Raw genomic sequence first — 24,055 nt, 5'->3', positions numbered from 1 at the left:
CGACAGAGCATTTTTAAAAGGCATCGTAGTGTTTTACATCAAGTGAGTTTATTATCATAGACTCAGAAAATCAGTTGGGTCAGAAGGGACCTTAAAACTCATCTAGTTCCAATGTGCCTGCTATGGGCAAGGAGACCTTCCACTAGATCATATTGCTTCAAGCCCCGACCAACCTGTCCTTGAACACTGCCAAGGATGGGGCAGCCACAGCTTCTCTTGTCAATGTGTTCCAGTGTCTCACCACTCTCATAGTGAAGAATTTTTTCCTAATGTCTAATTTAAATCTACCTCCTGTCAGCTTAAAGCCATCCCACTTGTCCTATCACCACATGCCCATTTAAAAAGTCCCACTTCAGATTTCTTGTAGGTCCCTTTAGGCACTGGAAGGCTGCTACAAGGTCTCCCCGGAGCCTTCTCCAAGCTGAGAACTCCCAACTCTCTCAGCCTGCTTTCACAGGAGAGCTGCTCCAGCACTCTTGTCATCTCAGTGCTGGGGCTCCACAGCTGGACACAGTACTCCAGGTGGAGCCTCCTCAGAGCAGAGTGGGAGAATCACCTCTGTCGCCTGCTGGACACGCTTCTTTTGATGCAGCCCAGTATACAGTTGGCTTTCTGGGCTGCAATGACACATTGCTGGCTCCTGTTGAGCTTCTCATCAACCAACACCTCCAAGTCTTTCCCCTTAAGGCTATTGATGTTGGATTCCATTTTCTTCTCTCGGTATAAACTGTAATAACATTCTCCTCTTGGTATAAACTGTGTAAAATTGACTTTATGTTTCAACCATCTCTAATCAGAACTGTTTGAAATACAACAAAACCTTTATTGAAGAGAACAAAAGCACACACTGAAATGCTAAGTTTCTCTGAGGACAGGGGATGCTCGCCAGGCAACACCCGGGAGCCTTGAAGTTTCGTATTGCTCATGGCCAACCACTTCCCTTTTCTGCACACTACAGCAAGTGCAGAGAGCATCAAATATGGCTAATGTGGGGGTCCCGGCTTGTCGGAAATGTCTGTGTCACCAACTTACTCCCTTAGGTGCTGTTCTGCAAAGACATAGTGCTCCCTCTCCTCATCCTCACCATAAATGAAAATCCATGCTGAGGTAAAAGAATTCCTTTCAGCTAATCAGCTTCAGTCATTTCCTCGTTGACACCTTCTGCCTCCCAGAAATATGTGATGTTTCCCATGCTGCAGCGCCCCTACCAGCAGTACATGGGGAAGGAGGTGACCCTCTGAAACTGTGCCTCCCTTGTTGGAGAAGCTGGAAGACGTGGGCAGATGAGTCAGGGTGCTGCAAGGAGCTGAAGGATGCTCCTGTGGTCCAAGAAATGACACAGCCCCATGGGACTAGTTTACATCCAAGCAGATGCTGCATAGAATCATAGAATCAGCTAGGCTGGAAAAGACCTTTAAGATCATAAAGTCCAGCCTTTCCCCCAGGAAATGCATCTGTAGCATGATGCTACAGATACGAAGCCTTGTATGGAGTTTAAACTGTGCTCCTGGGGGCCTGACTGGAGGATTTGGGATGCTCTCCAGGGGCACCACAAGCACAAAAAGCAATTACAGCTACACACTGTTCATCCAGCTAAGTCCCCCCAAAGAAGCCAGCCCTCTGCAACCTAGCATGGACACTCACAGCTAGCAAAGTGCCTGGCCTTCCTCCCCTCACAGCCACATTCCCCACCAGAGAGGCAGCTGCCAGCTACCTGCTGTGGTGGGATAGGCATATTCCAGTGGGATACAGTGCATCAGCAGGTGACTACCAACTGCAGTGCATCATGCCAGTAGCCAACCTTGCAACGATGTCATGTGAATTTAACATCACCTGGAATGGGAAAGACTCCAATACCATGGAAAAGCTGCTTGGAGTTACTGTTCCCTATCTGGACTGCTTTTATAAACCCCATGCATGGCACTTCGCTGTTTACTCTAGCCACAGTGACTGTGGGGAAGAATTCAGTCTGGAAGTTCTCCAGTCCAAATTTGTATCTCAACATGTGTTTATATAGAACTAATTTGGAGTTGCAGTCTTCCCTGAATTATTCCACTGGGCAGCTGACACAAGCCAGTTGCTCACTGACAACCTAAACCAGAGCACTCATCCATAAGCTAATGGGCTTTACCAAAGTAAGATTAATCTTCTCCTCAAGCACCACTGGAGAAGGCAACTGAGGTATCAGCACCAGGAAGAATTGCTGCATGGCTGGTAAGTCAAGCAGTAGCAAAATACTGCTGTTGCTGTGGGTGGTGTGTCACAGAGTGACTGCTTAGAGGGGAAAGCAGTGACAGAAGACCGAATAAGGAGGGGGATACAGTGGTCTACACTGAGACTACACCAAGGCCAACATTCATGCTCAGTGCTGACCCCTCACTCTGAACCCTGCAATGTCCAGTGATGCAAGGGAAGTGCCTCTGAGCAAAGAGGCAGAAGACCTTGATTTTGACACTAAGTAGGGATTTGCAACAGGCACTAGCTACAGAGCAGCAGATAACATCCTCAATTAATTTACCACAAGTAACTTGCTCTCAAGTCCTTGTCTTCAGTTTACTTATTGCAGGAAAAGAGCATCTGCAGAGACTGATAGCCAGGAACAGGCATTTTACATTTATTTTCTTTGTGTAGAAAAGGCCTGAAGTTCCCTGCTCAGCTTTGCCAAGAAAAATGCTCTGTTCCTGGTTCATGACGTTAGCTTTTCTGGTAGTGTCCTTTGGAGGAGTGGTGGGAAGAAGATAAGCTTTCTGCAAAAGGATTACAGCTAACTGCCATAAGGGCAGCAAAAGGAATGAAATCTCTAAGAATTCTTAAAACACTATAATCCCTCAACCCTACAGCCCTTCACCTCCTAATTTCCTAGTAAACATACATCATGTCCAAACATCATGCCTTAACACAGTCCTCATACATTGCTGACTCCAGTTTGATTTCCTTCTGCTGGTGCTGGCAGTGTCACTGGTGGCATGCATGGGATCAGGGAGCGATGCTTCAATTTGTTTTCAGAGTTTTAAGTTTGGCTTTTCTTTGTCTCATCTGCACCATGCTTCATATTTTGAAGGAAACAGCAGCTCAGTGATACCTTTGGCACGATGAGGCCCATGTTCTGGAGTTCTCAATCATAAGATCTTAGCTCCAGCTAAGATGGCAAAAGCTGGATAAAACCCAGGTCTGCATGACTAACAGACTGAATTTCCATGTGCCCTGTTTGGGTCGGTAAATCCTAGCCTGCAAGTGAGCAAAGCCTTGTAGGGCCAGCCTGTGGCCCTGTACTGCCCCTAGTCTTGACCTTCCACCAAGACAGTCATCCTATGCAGCTGCTGAGGTCCCACAGGCCTAGTTGCCTTCTTGATGAGCATATGCATCATCTCTTTCCCTTAAAGCCTCATCATAAACAAACAGTCGAAATACTGGGAATAAAAATCACAAAGCAGAGCATTGGGGAAGATGTCTGCCAAAGCCCTCACTCCAGCTTCCCAGGGTCATCCCAGGATAGCTGCAGTTAGCTCCGCAGTGCAACAAGTTAAATTGCTCACAGATTTGTCTTGTAAATAGCTGCTTCAGAACCAGTATCCTAGAAGGAAAACATTTTAACAAGCAATGAAAAGCAGCATTAAACAATATTTGGATGAAGGCCTGCTGCAGCTCCCTGGCAAAGTCCCAAAGCTCTGGTGTGGGTGCAAGCCATTTTCCCAGTCTCTGCATGGGACTGTACACTCTCAGGGCAGCCCCATAGAGGACCTGCTCAACCAAGTCTGACCCGGTGATATCCTGCAAAGTTCAGCTACATGTTTTGAAAGATGCCTCAAAGGTACAGTTGAGTAGTTGTAGGTGATGCAGTGAGTTTAGCTGTTCTTGTTACAAGCACCTCTTAAACCAATAAGAACAGTGGTCTAATAATGCCAAAGACACCCTCAGCCTTTTAATATATGAAGTACTGAATCCACACATGATGTCATTCAAGATGTCCAAGTGGGAAGTGATTTATAACAGTAGTACCCCAGCAGCAGTAATCACAAAACACAAGCATTTACTATTCTCTATTCATCAGCATTGTACATATGTTTTTTTCAATATTTATACCAAATAGGACTACAATACAAATACTCCAGAGTTCAGACAGTCCTGCATCAGCCTGGTTATTCTCAGTCTGTCCACAGCAGTTCACTATGCAGCTGTGCCACTGCCATGTGTGGTCAAGCTATAAATGTGATGAGAGAAATCAGACATAAAATGTAACCTCAGGGCTTGATAGGATGGTTACAAACTCTAACTTTGCAAGTTTAATCTTAACACTCTTTCAGCAATGTGATTTATTACACTGCAGCCCCACAAGCACCATTATCAACATTACCCAAGAGGCATCAGACTATGAAGAACTTCTAAGCCAGCTGTGCCACAGAAGAAAACATGGGTTTAATTATGCCCTGCATGAACCTAAGTAAATGCTGTTGTAATTGACCTGTTCAAAAATTCCGATTCCACCTCAAAATGGACTTTTTTTTCCAGCTGTGCTAGGGCTCCCATACTGCTCTATTCACCCATGGTGCATAAAAGCTATAATGCATCTCTTGAACCTTACATTGGAAAAAGTAAGTATTTCTGACTATTGGAAAGTTTTAACAATTTTTAGAAGTATCTTTTTTTTTTTTTTTTTTCAGAGAAGACTTGCACGACATAATGCAATTCTATTGATGATCTGTGCCTCCAGTTGAACAGCAGCTGCATTTGCTGCCCTCTGGTGTAGCACAAGAAGAAAAGAACACTTAGAATGAAAAGTAACTAGAATATAGAAAACAAGCAAGCTGTGGAGATTTCTTAATATATAAAACAATTAGCAAACCTCACACTTATCCTACCTGTTGTAAAAGGTAGCCAGACTACTAACAGAATGGTAGCAAACATAAGTAAAAATAAAGGTGGCAGTGCACTTCTCCAGTAATATTTTCTGGCTTAAGTATAGCCCATTTATAAGTAAAATAAACTATCTTAGCATGAAGCTTTGTATGTTTTTTTTTCGGAAGGAGTCAAGCTTGGTTCTTCTTCTCTTCAATCATGTATAATTAAGGCACCAGAAGCAAACCTTCCTCCTTCCACCTGCCATCCACTTACTTCTCACTGCATTCATAAATCCTAGACAACCTAGCATCAGTTCAGTATCCTATTTTTAGCTAAACGGTCATTAAATATGATATATAACATCCATTGGAAATTTTTTAATTAAAAATGCATGTATGTTCTACTCTACAGAGAATTTACAAAGACATTTTAACTACCAGAACACAAGCAGGTGAAATTCCCTCTTACCAGATACAATGCACATCACATTGGAAATAGCTCGTATTTCTCATACTATACACTATGTGAAATTAAGATACAGAAACTCAGAAAAATAAGCCAGATCACAGTGGGAAGCCCAATTAAACCCATACTGCTTGAATGTGAAAGAACATCATGCAGATATACGGTAAATTTTTAAACAGTACCCTTCATCTTTTAATCGGGATGGAGGTAAAAAACAGATCCAGTAAGGCAGGTAACCCTATTCTTATGATGTTTTACTCTTCCCAATACCAAGAAGAGCTCACTGCCTTCATTGGTTTTAAAAATGCTTTGGGATTTAGGAAAAATACCATAGCCCAGAAGCACACTGTTCAGTGTCTCTCCTTTGTCTTCAAGTTTATCTTGAACTCTCTGGAATTCTAACTTTGCTGTGGTTTTCTACATTTCTCAAGGAAGTGTTTGCAATGTCTCACTGTCGTGGTTTAAGTCCAGTCAGTAATTCAGAACCACGTAGTCACTCTCTCACTGCCCCACTTCCTCCCCGCCCGCTCCTGGAGGATTGGGGAGGAGAATCAAAAGAATGTAACTCCCACAGGTTGAGGTAAGAACAGTCCAGTAACTAAGGTCTAACATAAACCACTGCTGCTGCCACCAATAATAACGATAAGGGAAATAACAAGGGAAAAGAATACAACCGCTCACCACCCACTGACCAATATCCAGCCCGGCTGAGCAGTCATCTAACCTTTCCAGCTAACTGCCCCCTATTTATACAGTGGGCATGACATGATATGGAATACCTCTTTGGTCAGTTTGGGTCAGGTGCCCTGTCTCTGCTTCCCCTCCTCCCTGGCAGAGCATGAGACTCAGAAAGTCCTTGGCCAGAGTAAACATGACTTAGCAATAACTAAAAACATTGGTGTTACCAGTGCTGTTCCCAGGCCAAAAGTCAAAATCACAGCACTGCACCAGCTACTAAGGAGAAAATGACAGCTACTGCTGAACCCAGGACACTCACAAATATTACTACAAGCACGCCTAAAAGCCTTTTCCAACCACACTAAAACAGAGGCATGTGCTTAACTGGGATTCAAACAAGTACACGTGACAGAACCAGCAAGTTCACTCAGCATATAACTGACTCTTCTCAATGCTGTTTGCACTATATAATGAAGAGTTTTCCTGCAAGGGGATGTTAATCTTTACTTTTGTGTCATACATTTGTTGCTCACATTTTAAAATGGATTGAGAATACCCACCGATAGAGCTAACTGTAGCAGCTTAGTCTCAAAGAAATCTTGCTTGAAATGTTTTTAAGTTCTAACTTAGACAGGAGTGTATTTTCTCTTCTTCCTTCCACGTTGAGAGATTCAAGACACATCTTCACAGAACTCTGCAAACTCAGTTTCCAACCTGTTACAGAAGCATCTGTACCCTTCACTCCAGCTCTTCCAGTTCCTGAGTTCCAGCGCTGAGGCTCAAGCTCCTTTGCCACCAGTGAACCAACCCTGACACTGATGTCTGTTCCACACATCAACTCCCTGCTGGCTCGCAGCAGACCAGACACCTTACAGAGCTACTTTTGGGCAAGGAAATAGAGTAATTGATGCTTCTGTTCTTTTTCAAAAACAGAATAGCTATGGTATGTGTAAGGCAAGAGAAACCGGACCAGAAGCTTTCCCCGTGGGACTCCCCCATGTCACCATTTTTCACTGCGCATGTTGCCTATTCCTATCAGGGAAAAGGCAAGTTTCTAAGATTTGAACCTGGAGCACACTTCTACTAACAGTAACAGGAAACATGCCTGATTTACATACAAATTTACTCAATTTTTGCAAGCCTGCATTGCACACCTACTAATAAGTACCTGAACTCAAGGTTAGGGAAAACCTTTCAGCCACATTCCTCAGTGAGGAACAGATGCCCTTCTAATCACCTGTGCCAGCTTGCATGAGAAGTGAAAACCAAAAATCGCCCTCATTTACTGAAAATTGCAGTAGCTCCCCATAAAACTTGCAGTTAATATTTAAGACCACTTCACACACCACTACCACCCATCTTAATATGTGCAACAAAACTGGAAAAATACCATCTATGAATTCTTCAGAATATAGAGGTACTGACTTTAACATGGCACCAGGAGCTTGCACACTTTTTACTACTTTATCATATTATTATGAATAGCTTAGTTTTGTAAGAGTCAAGTGTTCCGAGACCACTGATTTAAGGGGGGGTGGGGGGGGAAATCATTGGTAAGCTTGCATTCAGTCTTAATAGGATCAGAAAACACCGAACTCTCCTCTCATTGTTAGAGAATCCACACCAAAACCAATCATCCAGAGCTACAATGATCCATATCTGCAACCAGAGCACTTAATTACTACAAGCAACAGCTCTCTACGTTTTACTCTTCCCATTCATTAGAACTGAGAATTTATTTTGAAGTGAACAGAAGGACTATTTTAAGTGACAAAAGTCAACATAATTCAGTTTGCAGTCTAAGATTCTTTCACCTTAAAGCATTTTATTTTGAAGTAGCAGTAACCATTATGTTCCTGTTCCGTATTAACGGTGCCTAACAACACATTAACACACTTGTTTAATGTAGGAAAAAAAAACCCACTACATGACTACAAAACACTAGTAAAAAAAAAAAAAAAAAAAAAAAGTAGCTGAGTTGGATCAGAGAGAATCAAAGGTTGGAAAACACAAGTACAGGAAAGAGGAAGATGAGGCAAGCAAAAGGTATTTAAAGAAAAGCCATTCTGGAGTTTTGAACCACTAGAGTGACTTGTGCCGTACCACAAATCACCACACACAATAAACACTAACAACACATCAAACTCTTCCCTCGTCAGCAGGGATCCTCAAAACACAGCTCTGGCAAGCAACCACCAGCCAGGCCAGCTGGGAAAATGCTATCCGTTATCTGAGCTTCACACCTCGGACGGCTGTATAAACGCTTAATGCCGCTTAACCAGCACTCCTTTCAGAACAAGTACCTCTTATTAGCCGATTATCAAACAAAGCATTAGAAATGCCCAGTAAGATTTATTATTTTCCATTCTTAAAAGATCCGAACAATGGTACATGTAAGAGCCGAAGCTGTCCAGAACCCGGCGTTTTGCGAGGCCTCTTCTGTCAAGAGTCCCCTGAGACCACACCACACTGGAGCATAGGGGCCACGAGGCCTAAGGGCCACAGTCGGCAGAGCTCCCTTTGCTCCTGGTGCGGCTTCCTGGTCCTTCCCGCGGGCGTAACGGCAGCCTCGTGTTGCAGAGCTCGGTCTCAGAGGGCGGGCAGGCGAGCTCAGCGGAGCCCCGATGCCGCCGCTCGCTCCGGCCCACCCGCCCCTAAGGCACAGCACCCGGGGGCTGGAGCCGGGAGGCGGCCCGGAGCGGGCTAAGACTCGTCAGGCTTGTCGGCGGGCGGCCCGCAGGGCTGCAGCATCTTCTCCATGAGGTTGAAGCGGACCCGCGCCTTGCTCTCGTTCTCGGCGATGGCGAAGTAGTTGAGCAGGTCGAAGTGGCCCATGTAGGAGCAGTATGAGTCCCGGTGCTGGTTCACCAGCCACTCCCACTTGGTGGTGTCGGCGTGGCCCGTCCCGATGTACTTGGACTGCAGGTGCTCCAGCTGGCTGTGGATAGTGTACCGGTCCGTCATGGCGGCGGTGGCACGGGCGCTGAACAGAAGCGCTGCGCGAAATGGCGAGCGGAAGTGGCGCCCAGAGACCTTTTCCGGCCGCCGCGCAGCAGCCGTTTTCCCGCCTGGCAGCTGGGCAGGACATGGCGCCCCGCAGAGCATGACGGGAGTTGTAGTCTTCCCTCGACCCTCCAGCCCCGGGGTGGGCCTTGACACGTTTTAAAGTTTATGCGGTCTGCAATAAAATCATTTCCTGTTAGTTTCATTATATGAATAGACTAACTCAGTAGTAAGACGAATGACAGTTGTAACCCCAGGTCAGCATCCATAACACATAGTTATTTTAAAGCATGTACTTGATGATTAGCGGCTAGTTCAGCATCTTGTATTCTCAGGACAGGTACAAGGCTCAGTTAAGCATCAGGCTCCTCAAGTTAAAAGCCTCAAGTTAATTTGTAAAGCGAAGATATCACAAAGTCACAGAATGGTTGGGGTTGGAAGGGACCTCTGGAGATCATCTAGTCCAATGCCCCTGCCAAGGCAGGCAATATGGACTTGGTATGGTAGGTACTGCTTATTTCACCTGAGAATCAAAGGGGCGTGCGCTGTCAAATCTGGCTACAGAACACCTAGATAATGGGTCATGGGGAGCAACATCAGAGAGTCTCCAGAAAAATAGGAAAGCAAAACCCCAAGGCTCACGCTTCAGGACACAGCTTACCCCAGCTCCTGACACTGCCTGTGCACAAACCGCATCTCAGTTTGACTCATAAACAAAGGGAAGCAGGAAGTCTGACCCTAAAGAAAGAAAACCCAGGAAAACAGCCAGGAGGTGCCAAGAGCCTCCCAACACTCATCTTTGTCACCCCTTTGCTTGGTTGGAGAGCAATGCAGCACTTTCTATGGTAGCTCTTGTGCAAAAAGACCATGTAGAGAAAGAGGTGCTCAGCATATTTTGTAGTTTGGTAAGGTTTCTCTGTTAAATGTAACTGAGGAAAGTACTGTAGTTCCCATCCCTATTCCTTCGTGGTGCATCGCTCTTAGTTACTTTCCCCCAGGCAGGCTTTGCAACTGAGCAGAGTCAAGGAATTTAAGCCAAAATTAAGTATTTCTCTTAAAAAAGATTTTTTGGTCAAGGCAGGTAGTGTTTTACGTGAATGTTAAACTCATAAGCAGATATGAACCCCACAGAAATTATAAATTGCATTGCCTATCTTCTTTGGTGAAAGTGGAGCTTGAAATAAATTTTATCATCCATCCAATAAATAGTCTTTCTTCTCCAGCTCTCTTCCAGAGCTTACATAATATTAAGTTTAAAATGCATGAAATGATTCATGCTTTCATATAGTAATGTTTTTAATCACTTCTTTTAAAATAGGAAAGAAATGTTGCCAGAAATCTTCCAACAGGACACTGAGCTGTTTCTTCTTGTCCTTGTAAACACCCTGTAGTCAAAAGAAACCCACACAAATTTTCTGTGAAAACCCAGATGATTCTAAACCCCTTGTTTAAAAGTGTCTTATAAAACAAAGACCACAGAAAACAAAGTCAAAACAATGTCCTGAATTGTCCTCACCTGTTACTGCAAAGAATTAGATGAGGACTATGATTTCTTCTTCTTCTTCTTCTTCTTATTATTATTATGTTTAAGAGGATCTGTTGAGCCAGGGCTATCAAGGCTTATTCAGCAGGAAGCATTTTACACAGCTGGGTACAGCAATTGCATTCTGTGGTTGCTTCCAGAGAAAGCATGGGAGAAAAAACAAACAAACAAATGCACGCAACTCCTCAGGAGTTCCTATATATGCTGGTGTATAGAAAGACAAAAAAAGGCATCATCTGAACATGGGAAGGGTTTAATTTCTTTTTTTTTAATGATATCTTTATAAAGAGTGGGATGGTTTGAAGGATGATGACTTTTGACAGATGTTCGGAGAGTACCAGACAAACTGACCAATAATAGGAAGAAAAAACAGGTAGTAAAATTACCAGCCAACAGGCACCTAACAAAGATTTGCGAGTAATTACCTAACTTCAAGTTTCACTTGAAAAATACAAAGTTTCAGCTACTAGCTCTGAAGAAATCTATTCAGTTATGTTCGCTTCAACTTCATTTCTCCTTCCACACAAAAATCAAATCTATTTTTGGTCTTCGTTTTTCTCATTAGATCAGTGCAAAATGGATGCCTGCACTTGGGCACTTGCATTTCAAGTTCAGGAATATTAAGTGACTGGGGAGAGGCAGAGTGTAAGTAAGTATGAATTATGCACATATGTAGGCATATAGAGAGAGAATTATCACTTAGTCGTAATATGCTTGTGCAGTTAGGATTCCTAAATAATTTAGCATTTAAGGATATTTAAAAATCTTTGTGCTGAGTACCATTAAATATAATTATCAGAATACTTTATACTTGTCTCTGAAGTCATGTTGATAATTACTGTCTGGAACAACCGACGCTTACCTATGGAAATCACATAAATGCATTGATATAGGTGCTGAATTAATACATTTGAAGAGTAAAGCTGCACGCACCACTTCAAGACAAGTTTTAAATAGTTCACTCTGGGAGGGTGTCCTGAACGGCAGTGGCCACTGGATGTCAGTGTTGGACCTGCGTAAATTCTTCCCTAAAACGGGAGTAGTAGGCTTCCGTAAAACGGGAGTAGTGGATGGCTTCCCCGAAGTGTAGAGAGAGAAGGTAGAGGCGGCCGCTGGACCAACAAAGGCAGAGTTACAGTGGCTGCCCACGGCAAGATATAACAGAGTTTGTAAATTTCCTGCTGAACCTTCGGGTGAAAGAGTGAAGACATAAATGCCCCACAGACAAGGGGATGCAAAGATTTTAATAGGTAAATCCAACACACACCAGAAGAGATGATAGAAGAGTTTTTTGGTTGTTTGGGTTTGTTTTTCAGGTTGTTTTTTTTTTTTTAGTAAGTCCTCTATTCTTCACTATACTGATTTTTCCCACCAATACAATATCAGAGTTCAAATAAAACTCTTGCAGAAAACTTTTTTCATAAGCAGGTCTCTTTCTCCGCCTGGTTTTGCATAAACTACTCGAGTTCATTTTCTTTGCAGTCAGAACTGTGATTCTGCTCCAATATGAGAATGTTCCTTCGCACTGCAATCACCTGCAGCCTTTGGGGCTGCTTCTGAGGTAGAGAAAATACGTTCCCAGCAAGCATGGTTTTAAACTCTTTTCTACTACTAGAAACTAGGTTTTGCCATTGCTTTGTTTCTATAATGTGTAAATACTCAAACATCTGAAAGCATCTTTTAGGGTGGTGTGGCTAATTCTTTGACAAAGCTATCAGATAAGAGCATGGAATTAAAAAATAGGAAAAGAAACAATACTGTGTATCATACCATTGAAAGCATACACTTCAAGCTGTTTTCATCAGTGTTCCTATCAGGCAAAGAGAATCATATTATTTTACATAAGAATGCAACTGGATAAATTCACTGCTGAAAAATTATCTTGGCCTGAGGTTCAAGGCAGGAATCAATTTAGTATGGGACAGTGCCACACTTAGGCTTAGATGTGTTACGGTGTGTCACAACTCTGGGACAGGGGGCTGTTGTAATAAGTGATTTGCAGCTCATGGGAAATAAAATGTTTATTTTTAATGTCAGTTTCAGCGGGTTTAGGATATTTTTGGTTTGGTTTTGTTGCATGGTATGACACCAGGGTTATGCACTAAGCTTTACTGAAACTCCCTAAAGTACTTCTAAAATCATGTATCCTGTAGTACACCATTGTTGCATGATGGCAGAGTGAAAACATAAAGGTCCTGATAAGGTTAACTGACCATGTGTTAAGACCTTCTCTGTGAAACTGAGTAGATCTGTGACCTAATGGTCCCCTGCCTAGGAGCACCTCTTGTAGCCCAAAGCCTTAGTCTAGTAGCTTCACACTCATCACTTGCTTGTGAATATTGCCATGACACACCACTTCTTCTGTACACATTTGAGTAACAGCTATGTGCCTTAGGTGTGCACCACAATTTAATTAGCTTAATTTACACATCACTGACAATCTCCTAGTGTGGTGTAAGAGCACCTTAAAAGTAGAGCCACAGTAGGGGTCACTAGCACAGTGCTTACAAGTAAGACTCTAAATAATGTGATGATCTGAGAAATGTGGTGCAGAGGGAGAAAATGGAGCACCTTTACCAAGAGCACAGTGGAGGTCTGGGAAAGGCAGGTCTCTTCCACTGTTTAGAGGGCTATTCCTAAACCATCACTTCAAAAATAGAAACCCCTCCACTAATGGGATTAGTTACTGCTTCAGGCTAAAAACGGAGCTAATAATAGTCTGCCAAGTGAATTAAAATTGCTTGTGTCTACACACATTTTTTTGCAATGGGGAGGGTTTTTCTTTTTATGCATTTTGAAATAAAATGAAGTCATAATAGTAAACACCACAAAATTAGGAAAGACTACAGGACTATCCAAGACGCAGCTGTATTCTACCCACACTTTTCTTTGGGTGTCTTAGCTTCATTCACACCAGATAAACTGTCACAGCTAATAGAGCTATTGTGTTCAATAAGGGATACAAAAGTAGCAGTGATGAAAGATACATCTTTAAGTAGGCCCCAGAGAAGAAATGTACACGAGCTTAAATTAGAAGAAATTGATTTGACCACTGAGTAGCTCAGTATATCGTATCACTGTCTTCTTTCTGTGTGCAGGAAAGGGTAAGAACAGAGGAGGTGACTTTCCTTTTTTTAAGTGTGACTCTTGTAGCTGCTTAATGCAGTTGTTCCATTTTTTATCTGCCACATAAATATCATGTTTGAAAAATCCTGATTTCTTCAGAACAGTACTCAAAAACGTTCTGTAGAAGGAAGCCTATTTGTAACCAGCCTTTCCCCTACAGCTTCCTCCCTACACACACGTGCACAAGTATTCATCATTTCACCTCCTGCTCTGCAGTAAGCATGGAGGACATCATCCTTATCTTGACAAAAATCTATTGTCTGTATTCTGCACAAGGGCAAAGTTCATCTGTTAATGCAAAAGTGAAAAATAAAAGCAGGAGAAGCATGAAGCCACTGATATCAGGGGATCATCAACCCGTCTATTTGGTGCATGTTGTACTAATTCATGTTATGAAATTTCAGGCTGTGGGTTGCTCATGGGGCAGACAGCAGAGGAGAGAAGGGGCAGCAACAGATATTTAGGAAATTAGCATAACTGCAAAAAGAAGAATAAAACTGTTCCTTCCATGCATCTCTAGGAAAAGGCAGACCGATAACTGTCAGTTAACCGCTTCTTTCTCAACTTGCATTGCAAACTTCCTCATATGAAATAAGAAATGTACATAAGCCTCTTGCATTTACTGTAAAAGCAAAGCTTTCAATAATAGGGCTATGCAATATATCTCACTTTCAGCTTTATCAAAGTATTGTTTTTTATTACATTTGAGGCAGAGAGAATGTAATTTTTCACAACACCAAGCACCATAGTGAATTTCATATGTTCAAGGCACAGCTGTTGATAACTTATGATATATGTCCTCTTGATTGACAGTTTCATTCTTGGGAATATCTTGTTTGTTAATAGCCGAAAAATGTTTAATTTAACAGATCCTCAAAATAAAAAGTAAACCCAGAGTGTGGAGACTTGGAAAGAAATAAGTCACTGGAAGCAAGGTATTTACAGTCAGGATTGGGCAATGTTAGTTATATATGGTGATAGCCACCCCATCTATGCATTTTGGCATGGGATTTGAGAGCTTGAAAAAGAATTGTTGATTTTGGAAAGCAAACATATGCAAGGAGTACAGCAGAAACATGTTATATGATTTAGGTTGTAATATTTCTTCCCACCTCCTCAGCAACCTTCAAAGACTGAGAGGCATTGAACTGCACAAAATCCAAAAACCAGTTGGACAAAGTCAAGGCCGAGCACTCAGAAATCACCCAAAACTGGAAGCTTTTAAAATGGTGATTTCTTTTTTTTTTTCATTTTGAGATTCTGTATTTCAGTTAGTTCATATTTGCTTTTCTCCATAAATGATTGAAAGTATTTTATGATGTTTGAAGGTATTTAGTTTTAGAAAACTAAAGCTGAAATGTTCGCATGCTCAAATGGTTTCAGGGACAGAGGCTTTAGGAAAAGCATCAGTCATTGTGAAAACTGCTGGTGCTGGGATTGTGATCTAGAGCCCCAACAGGATGTGCATAGATCATGTAGAAGATGGTTATGGATCTCTCAGAATAGCTGTTGTAAAGAACAGGCAATTCAGTATTCACATACAGCTGTGTACTGAAACCCATTTTTGATGTTTTGGAAAAGCCAAATAAAAACATCTGCAAACCATAACCCTCTGTTCCATTTTCCATATCTTTTTCAGCCTCATATAACTTAATTATGAGCTCTTCTTGGTTAAGGCATTCTCTTACAGTGCTTGCACTGCGGTTCACACAGTAGGGCCTCACTGTAGGATTATTATAATAGCAACTAAGGTGGCTGTTGGTGAGATTCATCCCTGGGCATGAGTGTAAAGATTTTGAATATGTATGTATATATGTAAATATGAATGTAAAGGTTTTGAATATATATATATATACATATATATCCAGGACTAATGGATGTATTTCTTACAGGTAGAGAGAGGGAAGTGCAATCTACCCAGTGGGTTCTTCACTTTCACTGTGAATGCAGCCTAGACATTCTGTCAGTAGGTGTTAAGGGTTAGGTATTTCAAGTGCCAAGACTATTTGCAACAGTCATTCATACTTGGCACTTCAAGAGAATCAAGCCTGAAGGGTAAGGAAAGATTATAGTTAGTTCAAGATGTGCCAGCAAAATATGTCTGTTTCCGGAAGAGGCTGGGGCAGAGATTCCCATGCCAGTGTGTGCATGAGTCTGTGACTGCTTGTAACTGGCATGGCACCTCCAACCTTGTCACATTCTAATATGTAAGAAATTATTTGCAACCATAAAAAAAAAAAAAAAGAGGGACAATTAAATAAATTAATTATGAACAACAACTGCAATTACAGCAAGTTGCTGGATGATTTTTATGAGCAAGGGATGAACACACAACAGTAGTAACAGAAAATGCTATGGGAAAGAAAATAATCTCTTTTAGTTAAAGAACCATGAACACCAATCATTGTAATCCCATGACACCTCTTCTCTCCCCCATTTAATTAGTTCCTTGTGTAATGATGACCTGAAGATTATTTTTCTTTAAAATGTATTTACTCTGTCTCATATAGGTAGCTGCACACAGAATGAAGGCTCCACAGTCTTTTCCATACCATAGCTGCCTGCTGAATTTATCACTGTGAAAAGGGCTGCTCTGACTGGCTCAGCTGCAGAACTGATTTGTCTTGTCAGAGAACAGACTTGTATAGATCCTGACTCACAAACTTGCTTGCATAATTGGAAGGGTAAAACAAGCTTGTCAAGTGACTCAATTTGCAATTTGATACTCATCTCATTCCCAAATGCATATGCACCTGTATTTTGGGATAGCAGGGATAGTTAATTACAGTTTGAATCATTTCAGTGGTACTTATGGAATGTCCCCTTATGAAGTACTCTGGTGTTCAGTTCTGGCCAAGTGTTTCTTCCTTCACACGGTAGAAAAATAAATAAATAAAATTTGTGCTCTCCTTCACTAGTAAAACCAGTCATCATTACTATCCTAAGAGACCCTCACATGGAGCTTAAGTCAAAAAAACAGCATCTGTGCTTTTAGAATCACAGAATCATAAAATTGTTAGGGTCAGAAAGGACCTTAAGATCATCTAGTTCCAACCCCTCCTACCATGGGCAGGGACACCTTTTTTAAGACATTATTATTACCCTATTTAAAGAACTTCACAATAAACTAATTTCAATGGTAGGTTAGAGTCAGGAAAGAAGGTGGATCTTTTGTGTACGTGTAGAATTCCAAAACAGTGGCATAGAAATCATAATAGAACATTTTCATGCAGATGTATGTGTGTTGATTTGACTGATGTTTGTGGTAGAAGAAAAAAATTGGCCTTTTAACTCGGAAGAGCTGATTCTCCAGAGGAAGTAGAAAAAGCTTTGCACTGAGAGAGAGTAATTTGTCTGGTGCTCTATCAGCCAAAAAAACAGAAAAATGTAAATGTGCTTTAAGAAAAAGGTGGCCATAAATCTAGAGCAAAATAGTGTTAACAGCAGTCATCTGCCTTATGGATGTCACTGTTTCCTTTATAAACCATATTAGGAAGTGCAATAGTCTTTCTTCTGAGAACTGTATACCATCTTACAAGCACTAACTCTTGATGGCCATACTAAGAAAGGAAAATACCAGCCTAATCCAATAGACGGGTACATTGGCACAGGCAGCAGTGAAATCCCCTGCCAGAACACTATTCTGAGCTGGTGGCAGAGCAGGCTCCTTTCTGGGGCTGCACTGTTCCTATTGCCCAGCTGGGCTTCCCCAGAGATTTTCCACTGACTCAGCTCAGCACATCATCTCTAGGTGAGACTTGTTTATGACGAAAATGGTTTGCTTTGGGTAAATTAGCCCTTCGGGAAACTTTGTTGTCAGCTAAGTTTCTGTTTCCTCCTACGTCATTGAGCGGAGTCTGAGCTGAGCCCACACTCATGCTGACACATTTCTTGCCCTTCTCACACGGTGCACAGTGGAGCTCCTCTGAGACCTGCAACTTTCTTTGTATGCAGAAATAGTTTTATGTTTATCTCCAATGAGTTCTACCACTTTTATAGCAAATCTGAAAATCTTCACTTTTTTACCCAAATCAAAGTGAAACTGTTTGCCCAGGATGATCCAGAGCAGTGGGGTGGGGGACACATCTAAATGCACTTTTAAACTGCTTCTACCAGTATGCTCCATACAAACAACAGCTTGTACGTTGGCTCTGACAGTATCTTTTCAGCTTGCTTGGATGCTTGAATGCAACCTCCATCTCAGAAATCCCACAGCTATTGGTTATTAGGCAGCTGCCTCAAGACAAAGGTCACCTTCAACTGCTTTTTTACACTTTTCTTATGAATGTTATCAATAGTTTGTGATAGAAACAAAATTTGGTCATAGACAGACCTTTGGTAGTTGGGTTTTTTCCTAAGAAAGGCACTTTAATGAGTGTATGCTGATGCAAAGCATGTCTTACAGATGCGTGGTAGTACTGGGTTTGGATTGGTACACTAGTATCTGGGTGTAAACCTTTACTTCTCCCAGGTTTGGGGCATCAGAGTTGGGATTTTGGGATTGGCTCTTTGGGAAGCTTGGATAATCACAAGTCTGGTTGTGATTTGCAGTTGTGTGAGCATCTGAATTCCGGGCACTAGTGTGGGCTTGTCTCTAGAATCTGGGAAGCATTTCATCAAAAACACATGTTGTAACTGCTAAAGCCAGAAGCCAGAGTATTTGTATAATTAATCTCATTTTGCTTTCTCGTTCTTGCTTTAAGGACATTGGCTAAAGGGCACACAGACACGTTCTATTCACTCAGCTGGACACATGATCATTATGTTTTGACTCTCCCCTATACCAGTACCAAAAGAGCCCACTGTCTGTCCTCCGTCTCACGCTTCCTGCATTTTTAAATACTGGCCTGTCTCACTTGATCCCATGGTCAAACTTCTATTGACTTGACTCAATTTGGCAATTAAATTTAACTGGCATAGGAATTCTTATTAAGTAGCACACAATATTTTCTATGTCAACTATATAGCATTCACACCTAAGAAATTATTTAAGGAAATGAAGTACAAAGATGGCTGTCTAGAGGCATAAGCCTTAAGGGAAACAAAATATCTGTGAGAAAAAGGCAGAGACATGAAAAGGCGTGTAATCTTTTCAGGAAAGGAGAGGACTAGCACTCAGGGGATTTGGATGCAACTTCTAGTTAGATCAAGGCTTCCTGTACACCTGTAGGCATTTTGACACTTGCTGTGATTTCTTTCCCATCTATAATGCATGGGTAACAATACACATAGCAGTATTTTTAAAGTAATTGCTCGCAAATTGGTTTAGAGAGCCTGAAGTGGAACACAGTTTATAAATGTAATGTAATATTACCACTGTTGTCACATAAATTAAAAACCTAGCTTAGTCCATCAGCTTAATTTGTCACCAAAGCCGTAAGTATGACAGGGTTTCTAACATTACTCGGATAATCATCTTGCAAGTGAAATGCTGCCATTCAACAACTGCATGTCTATCTCCTTTCATCTTCAGGGAATAAAACTGAACATTTCCAAGTAGAAAGATTTAAAGGTTTGAAGGCTGATGGACATATTGTTGGGTGTGTAAGAGAATTTGGAGAGTGCTTGTTTGCATTTAATCAATCTGTCTTATGACTTGTAATATACTGCAAACACTTGTTAAACTGTTAAACTGCCTGATAAAATTCTTTGACCAAGTCATAACAGCCTGGATACATCTCAACACTTCCTAATCCTGCATCAGTTTGGCAATATACACTGTCAGGCCACAACCTGGTGCCAGGAGAGGGTGTTTTGTCTTGCACTGACAGCCAGAGAAGGTAGATTGCTCTACCCAGACACCTGAACAAAGACAGAATTGTTTTCAAAGAAAGCTACAAGAAAGTCAAGCAGATATGTATCATTAGAAACAACAAACCTTTGGAAGATAAATTCATTAGCTTGGTAGCCAAGATTAAAATGAAATGTAGGTGTGTTGCACTAAGAATGTTGACTAATGAAGAGCTGGCTTTTCCGTAGCAGCTAACAAATCTATCTTAGACTCTGTTCATGCAGTAAGGGCACTAGATGGTGAGTCTGGTGGCTCTTGCACTGAGGTGGGATGTGGGATTTAAGGGCTGTCTATTTAGAGGTACTTTTTAACACCAAGATCTGGCCTCTCCACCTGTTGATTTTGGATTACATCAGAATCATAGATTGGAAGAGGCTGAAGGGAGTTGTTTTGTCTAACCTTTTGCTGAAAGCAGACTTCTGACCAGCTATGTCTGGGCTTTGTCCAGCCAGGTCTTGAAAATCTCCAAGAATAGAATAGACATTCCACAACTCCTTCCGGGAGTTTTCTGTTCCAATGCTTCATTGCCTTCATAGTGGTGAATTTTCCTTTATATCCTACTGGAACCTCAATTTATGAGCACCATTTCTCCTTCTCCTGCCATACACTTGGGTTGTATCACTCATGACCTGCAGTTGTTAAGTCCCCTAAATCTTTTCTTCTCTGGGATAAACAAGCCCAGTTCCTTCAGCCTCTCCTCACAGGTCCTCACACACACTCCAACCCTCTGATTATCCTGGAGACTCTGTGCTTGACTTCTCAAGTTCATCTACAACCTCCTTACACTGGGAATCCCCAAACCATCAACTTTTTTTACAAAAGGAAGGGAAAAGGAGCAAGAACCCTTCCTACACCTATAACTTACTTTCTGGGTCATGTAGCTCTACAGCAATAAGGAGAGTTATTTATCTGCTTGCTCTTTCCTATGAGTGAAAAAGTGTAAGGCAGCAGAAAGAACATTAATAAGGTTTCCAAACCTCACATCCATACATTCTCCCAACCCAGAGTAGTCCCACAAGCTGGCTGTGATTTTGAATTGCAAGAATAATTATGATCTTCTGTGTGACCAATTAGGAGCTAAAACCTATGTGAAGAATCCAGTCACAGGGAGACAGAGGAATACAGCCATATAGGTCATGGAATAACCTTAAGGATAATGTATATTCCAAGGTGGCTGGAGATGGAGATGGTGGGAATCTGTTGTCTATAGGGTTTAAAGGATGGGACTGCACAGCATCAGTTGAGCAGGTGACCTGACTGCCTTGAGGAATGAAGGGTGAGAAAGTCTCAGTAAAGAAGGGTTATCTCACACTTGATTAATTTAACTGTCACTGAAGCTACAGATATGTCAAGATTTCAAACATCACTTGGAAAATTTTCTTGCCATGTCATATAATAAAAATGCCTTTCATCACAAATTGATGTGTCAATCTCACCTTCAGGTAGTGAGCATATGAAATTTGATATGCAGGTATTTGGTGTGTTATTTGGAATGGAAATGAGGTATAGATTCACTTCCCTAGATGCATCCTAAGTACTGATTATTGGTGAACTTCAGGTGATTAATTTTATCTGTTGTTGAATTATTTTGTTAAGTTATACTTGATTTTAAACTCACACTAAGTTGTTGTTTGCAGTGATTGTATATGCCGTAGAGTTAATATTAAATGTGAAGAGTATTTTAAATGATTATTTATGTAAAGTCTTCTCTTGCATAATTAAATGCTAATTGGGTTTTCTTTTATTTATCATGTTGTTAAAACTTGTTCTGCAAGACAGAAACTGTATTTAATATCCTTCCTACCAATACAATTTAATATCCTTCTTACCAATGTGTAACACTGCCATTATCAGCTACTAGGTTTGCAGTAACACCAACGGTTCAAAGCCATGTAGCTTAAGAGTGTGTAACACTGTTTTCTGCCCTTGTTTCTCATCCATGTAGAATTTCTCTCAGGAGTCTATCTGCTGATGTTGGCCAATAGACATGGCTTATTTTGTTAGGCATGGTACAAATATGTATTTGATGATGTATCTTCCCAGAAACAGTTGTCTTTCAGTAAAAAGATGTGTGAATTCACTTCTCAGGATTAAAAGCACAGCAACCTGATTTTCATTTCAGTATTCTCAAAAGATATTGGTAATAGATTTTCCACAATCTCTCAAAATCTCACCCTGACATAATTGCTTATTAGCTTAATAAGAAATACAAACTTTCAACATTTGACTTGCATTTCAGAGAACTGACTTACCCCATCTGAAGCTGTAGCCTTACACTTTAGTGCATTTTAACATTTTGTATTTTTGTAAATATTGAAGTACATCTTAACATGTTTTAATAAGATTTAGAAAATGAGGCTATAAGGTTTGGGAAGTCATCTAATCCATTACCCCCCTCAATTTAAAATCAGATGTACCTGAATTATTCCTAGGAGATACTTATCCAGCTTAATATAGAGGCACAGCCAGGACAGGCTGCACTGCTGAAGCTGAAAGTACAAGGGAGAAATAAGAACTGAGTATGTATGAATATTGCAGTCTTTCTTATCTGCCATAGTAACATACAACCTGCACAAAGATGCTACTTGTAAAGTACATGTGTGTTTATAAATATATATATATGTATATATATATAAATAAACCCCACATTTTTTAGACCAAATAATTTTCTAGTTTGATACACTGGCATAAAGGCTGTGTGCTCTGCTTTTGGTTTATCTATTGGGCCTTCCCCCATCAGTTTGCTCACTTGGCTATGAACTGAGCTAATGAAAAGGCCAGCATCTGATGATTTCAAAGATCCAGAAGTTAAGGGATCTGTGTAACAGTGCCTATGTCCAGTTACATCCTGACTAATGCACAGTCAATAAACTGGAAGTTAACAGTAGCTTCACATGAAAATACGACTATGCACCTCACCCAGGACTCCAGCAGATTTGGTCAGGTTTGATCTTGGTGTAACCAACTACCAAGGCAACTGCATCCCTCAGAAGGTGGTAGCTGTATGAAAATGGTGAAAGTATTAAGTTGCCCTTCTCCCTTACTCACTTGCATCTACAGATGCTTCATGTAACAGAAATACTCCCTGGCTGTGGTAGATGAGAGGAGACCCGTGGGCCCCTATGGCATTACTGTGTGGCAATTCAGTGCCCCCAGTACTTTCTACTTTTGCACTTCTTAACTATGAGTTTTGAAGCTGCCTGCCAGAATCTTGGGATACTTGGCATAGTCGACAGCAGGTTTTAAAGATAAAATATAAGCCTTCACTTTTCTCATATAAGTTTTGAAAGTTGTTTGACAAATACTCCTCTACTTTGACAAATACTCCTCTACTTTGACATATACCATTAATTTTTAGCTTTATTTCTAGCTAAAGTACTGCCCTTTAAAATGCAAACATTAATAATGGCTTTGTTTCATTACATGGAAATCTGCCATGCTGTTAATGTGTCACTTGCCTATATACCATCTGCCTTGCCATTCACGGAGGACTTGAGGCAGCAATTGGTCATGCTGTGAAATGTATTGCTCCCTGGCTGTGTATTCTCAGTTTAATGATCCCAAATGATTCTTCCCTCACCTTCAGCTAACCAAAAAGCTCCTCTTTTCCTTCTTAGGTCTGTAACACATCACTCCCATGCTACCCCTGGGTAAGCCTACTACAAAGGACTTAGATCTAGCCACAAAGCCACCTGAAAGGTTTCCACTTGTGCAGCATGCCTTCAGAGGAAGGTAAGTCCCTGTGGTACAGAAAGATGCTGTGCAGCTTGTGCAGGATCCCCACTCCTTTCTGGATGAATACTGTTAGGTTGTTGAAAAGCATTGGCAGCATGAATAAGGTGATCCATCAACATGGCTGTGTAAAATTTATGTTCATGTGATTCTAAGATGGAGTTGTTCCATTTCATCAAAGCTCGGTGGGTTTTAGAAAACAACACCTTTCCTCTGAATGGCTAATAATTTAAAAAGGATGCTCCAAAAAGATATGGACATTATTTTCCAGTAACTCTTTTTGTGAAGGTCTATTTATTCTTTACCACACCCTTCTAAGCCTTCTAAGGCTTTTAATTGCCTGGATGTACTTACCCCACAGGTAAGGTACTTCTCTGTTCACACGTGATGTACAGCCTGGCCATTTTCTGCTCAGAGAGTAGCAATTAGGCAAAAACAGGGCATGCAGTTTTTGGCAATATGTACCTGTCCCTAGAATCTGCTGTTACTAGGACTATACCCAAATCTGAGCACCTGCTATGTGTCTTCCTAGCCTGGCTTTTTGATCTCTTGACTGTCATAAAGATGTCCCTGTCTCTGCTCTGCTGGGTTACAAAGTGCTCCCTATAGTGTAAAGGCTAACTGCTCTTAACTGATGGGCATGCAAATGTACAAAGAGCTGCCTCACTCCTGTCTGATAACAGGAGTTAGAATATACATCCTTACTGAAGTATAGAAGTAGGTAACACTTTTCATTAGGCCAGCTGATGTGACAGGATCCTTGTCATGTTATGCATACGGGCTGTACTTTTGCATTCACAATCTGTGACAGCAGCAGAGAAATCCAGTGGCTTGCTTGGTAATCAACCAAGCCTTCATCTCCCAGTATTGTTCCACTG

General features: G+C 41.4%; 2 protein-coding genes across 2 annotated transcripts in view; both read right to left on the bottom strand.

Moving 5' to 3' along the window:
• The window catches only part of MRPL18 (mitochondrial ribosomal protein L18), a 323,272-nt gene that overhangs the window by 294,330 nt on the left and 4,887 nt on the right, over positions 1 to 24,055 (bottom strand). The gene's annotated exons all lie outside the window — the stretch shown is intronic.
• SF3B5 (splicing factor 3b subunit 5) lies at positions 8,315 to 9,025 on the bottom strand. Its single transcript, XM_061378568.1, has one exon. It carries the CDS (start codon positions 8,944 to 8,946, stop codon positions 8,686 to 8,688), a length of 261 nt encoding a protein of 86 aa, XP_061234552.1. The 5' UTR covers positions 8,947 to 9,025; the 3' UTR covers positions 8,315 to 8,685.

Source organism: Neopsephotus bourkii, unplaced genomic scaffold (assembly GCF_033783945.1).
Source record: "Neopsephotus bourkii isolate Nb327-2 ecotype Australia unplaced genomic scaffold, CSIRO-AGI_Nbou_v1 NB_1767, whole genome shotgun sequence".
NCBI classification, from domain to species: Eukaryota; Metazoa; Chordata; class Aves; order Psittaciformes; family Psittacidae; genus Neopsephotus; species Neopsephotus bourkii.
This window is presented reverse-complemented; position numbering and strand designations above follow the sequence as displayed.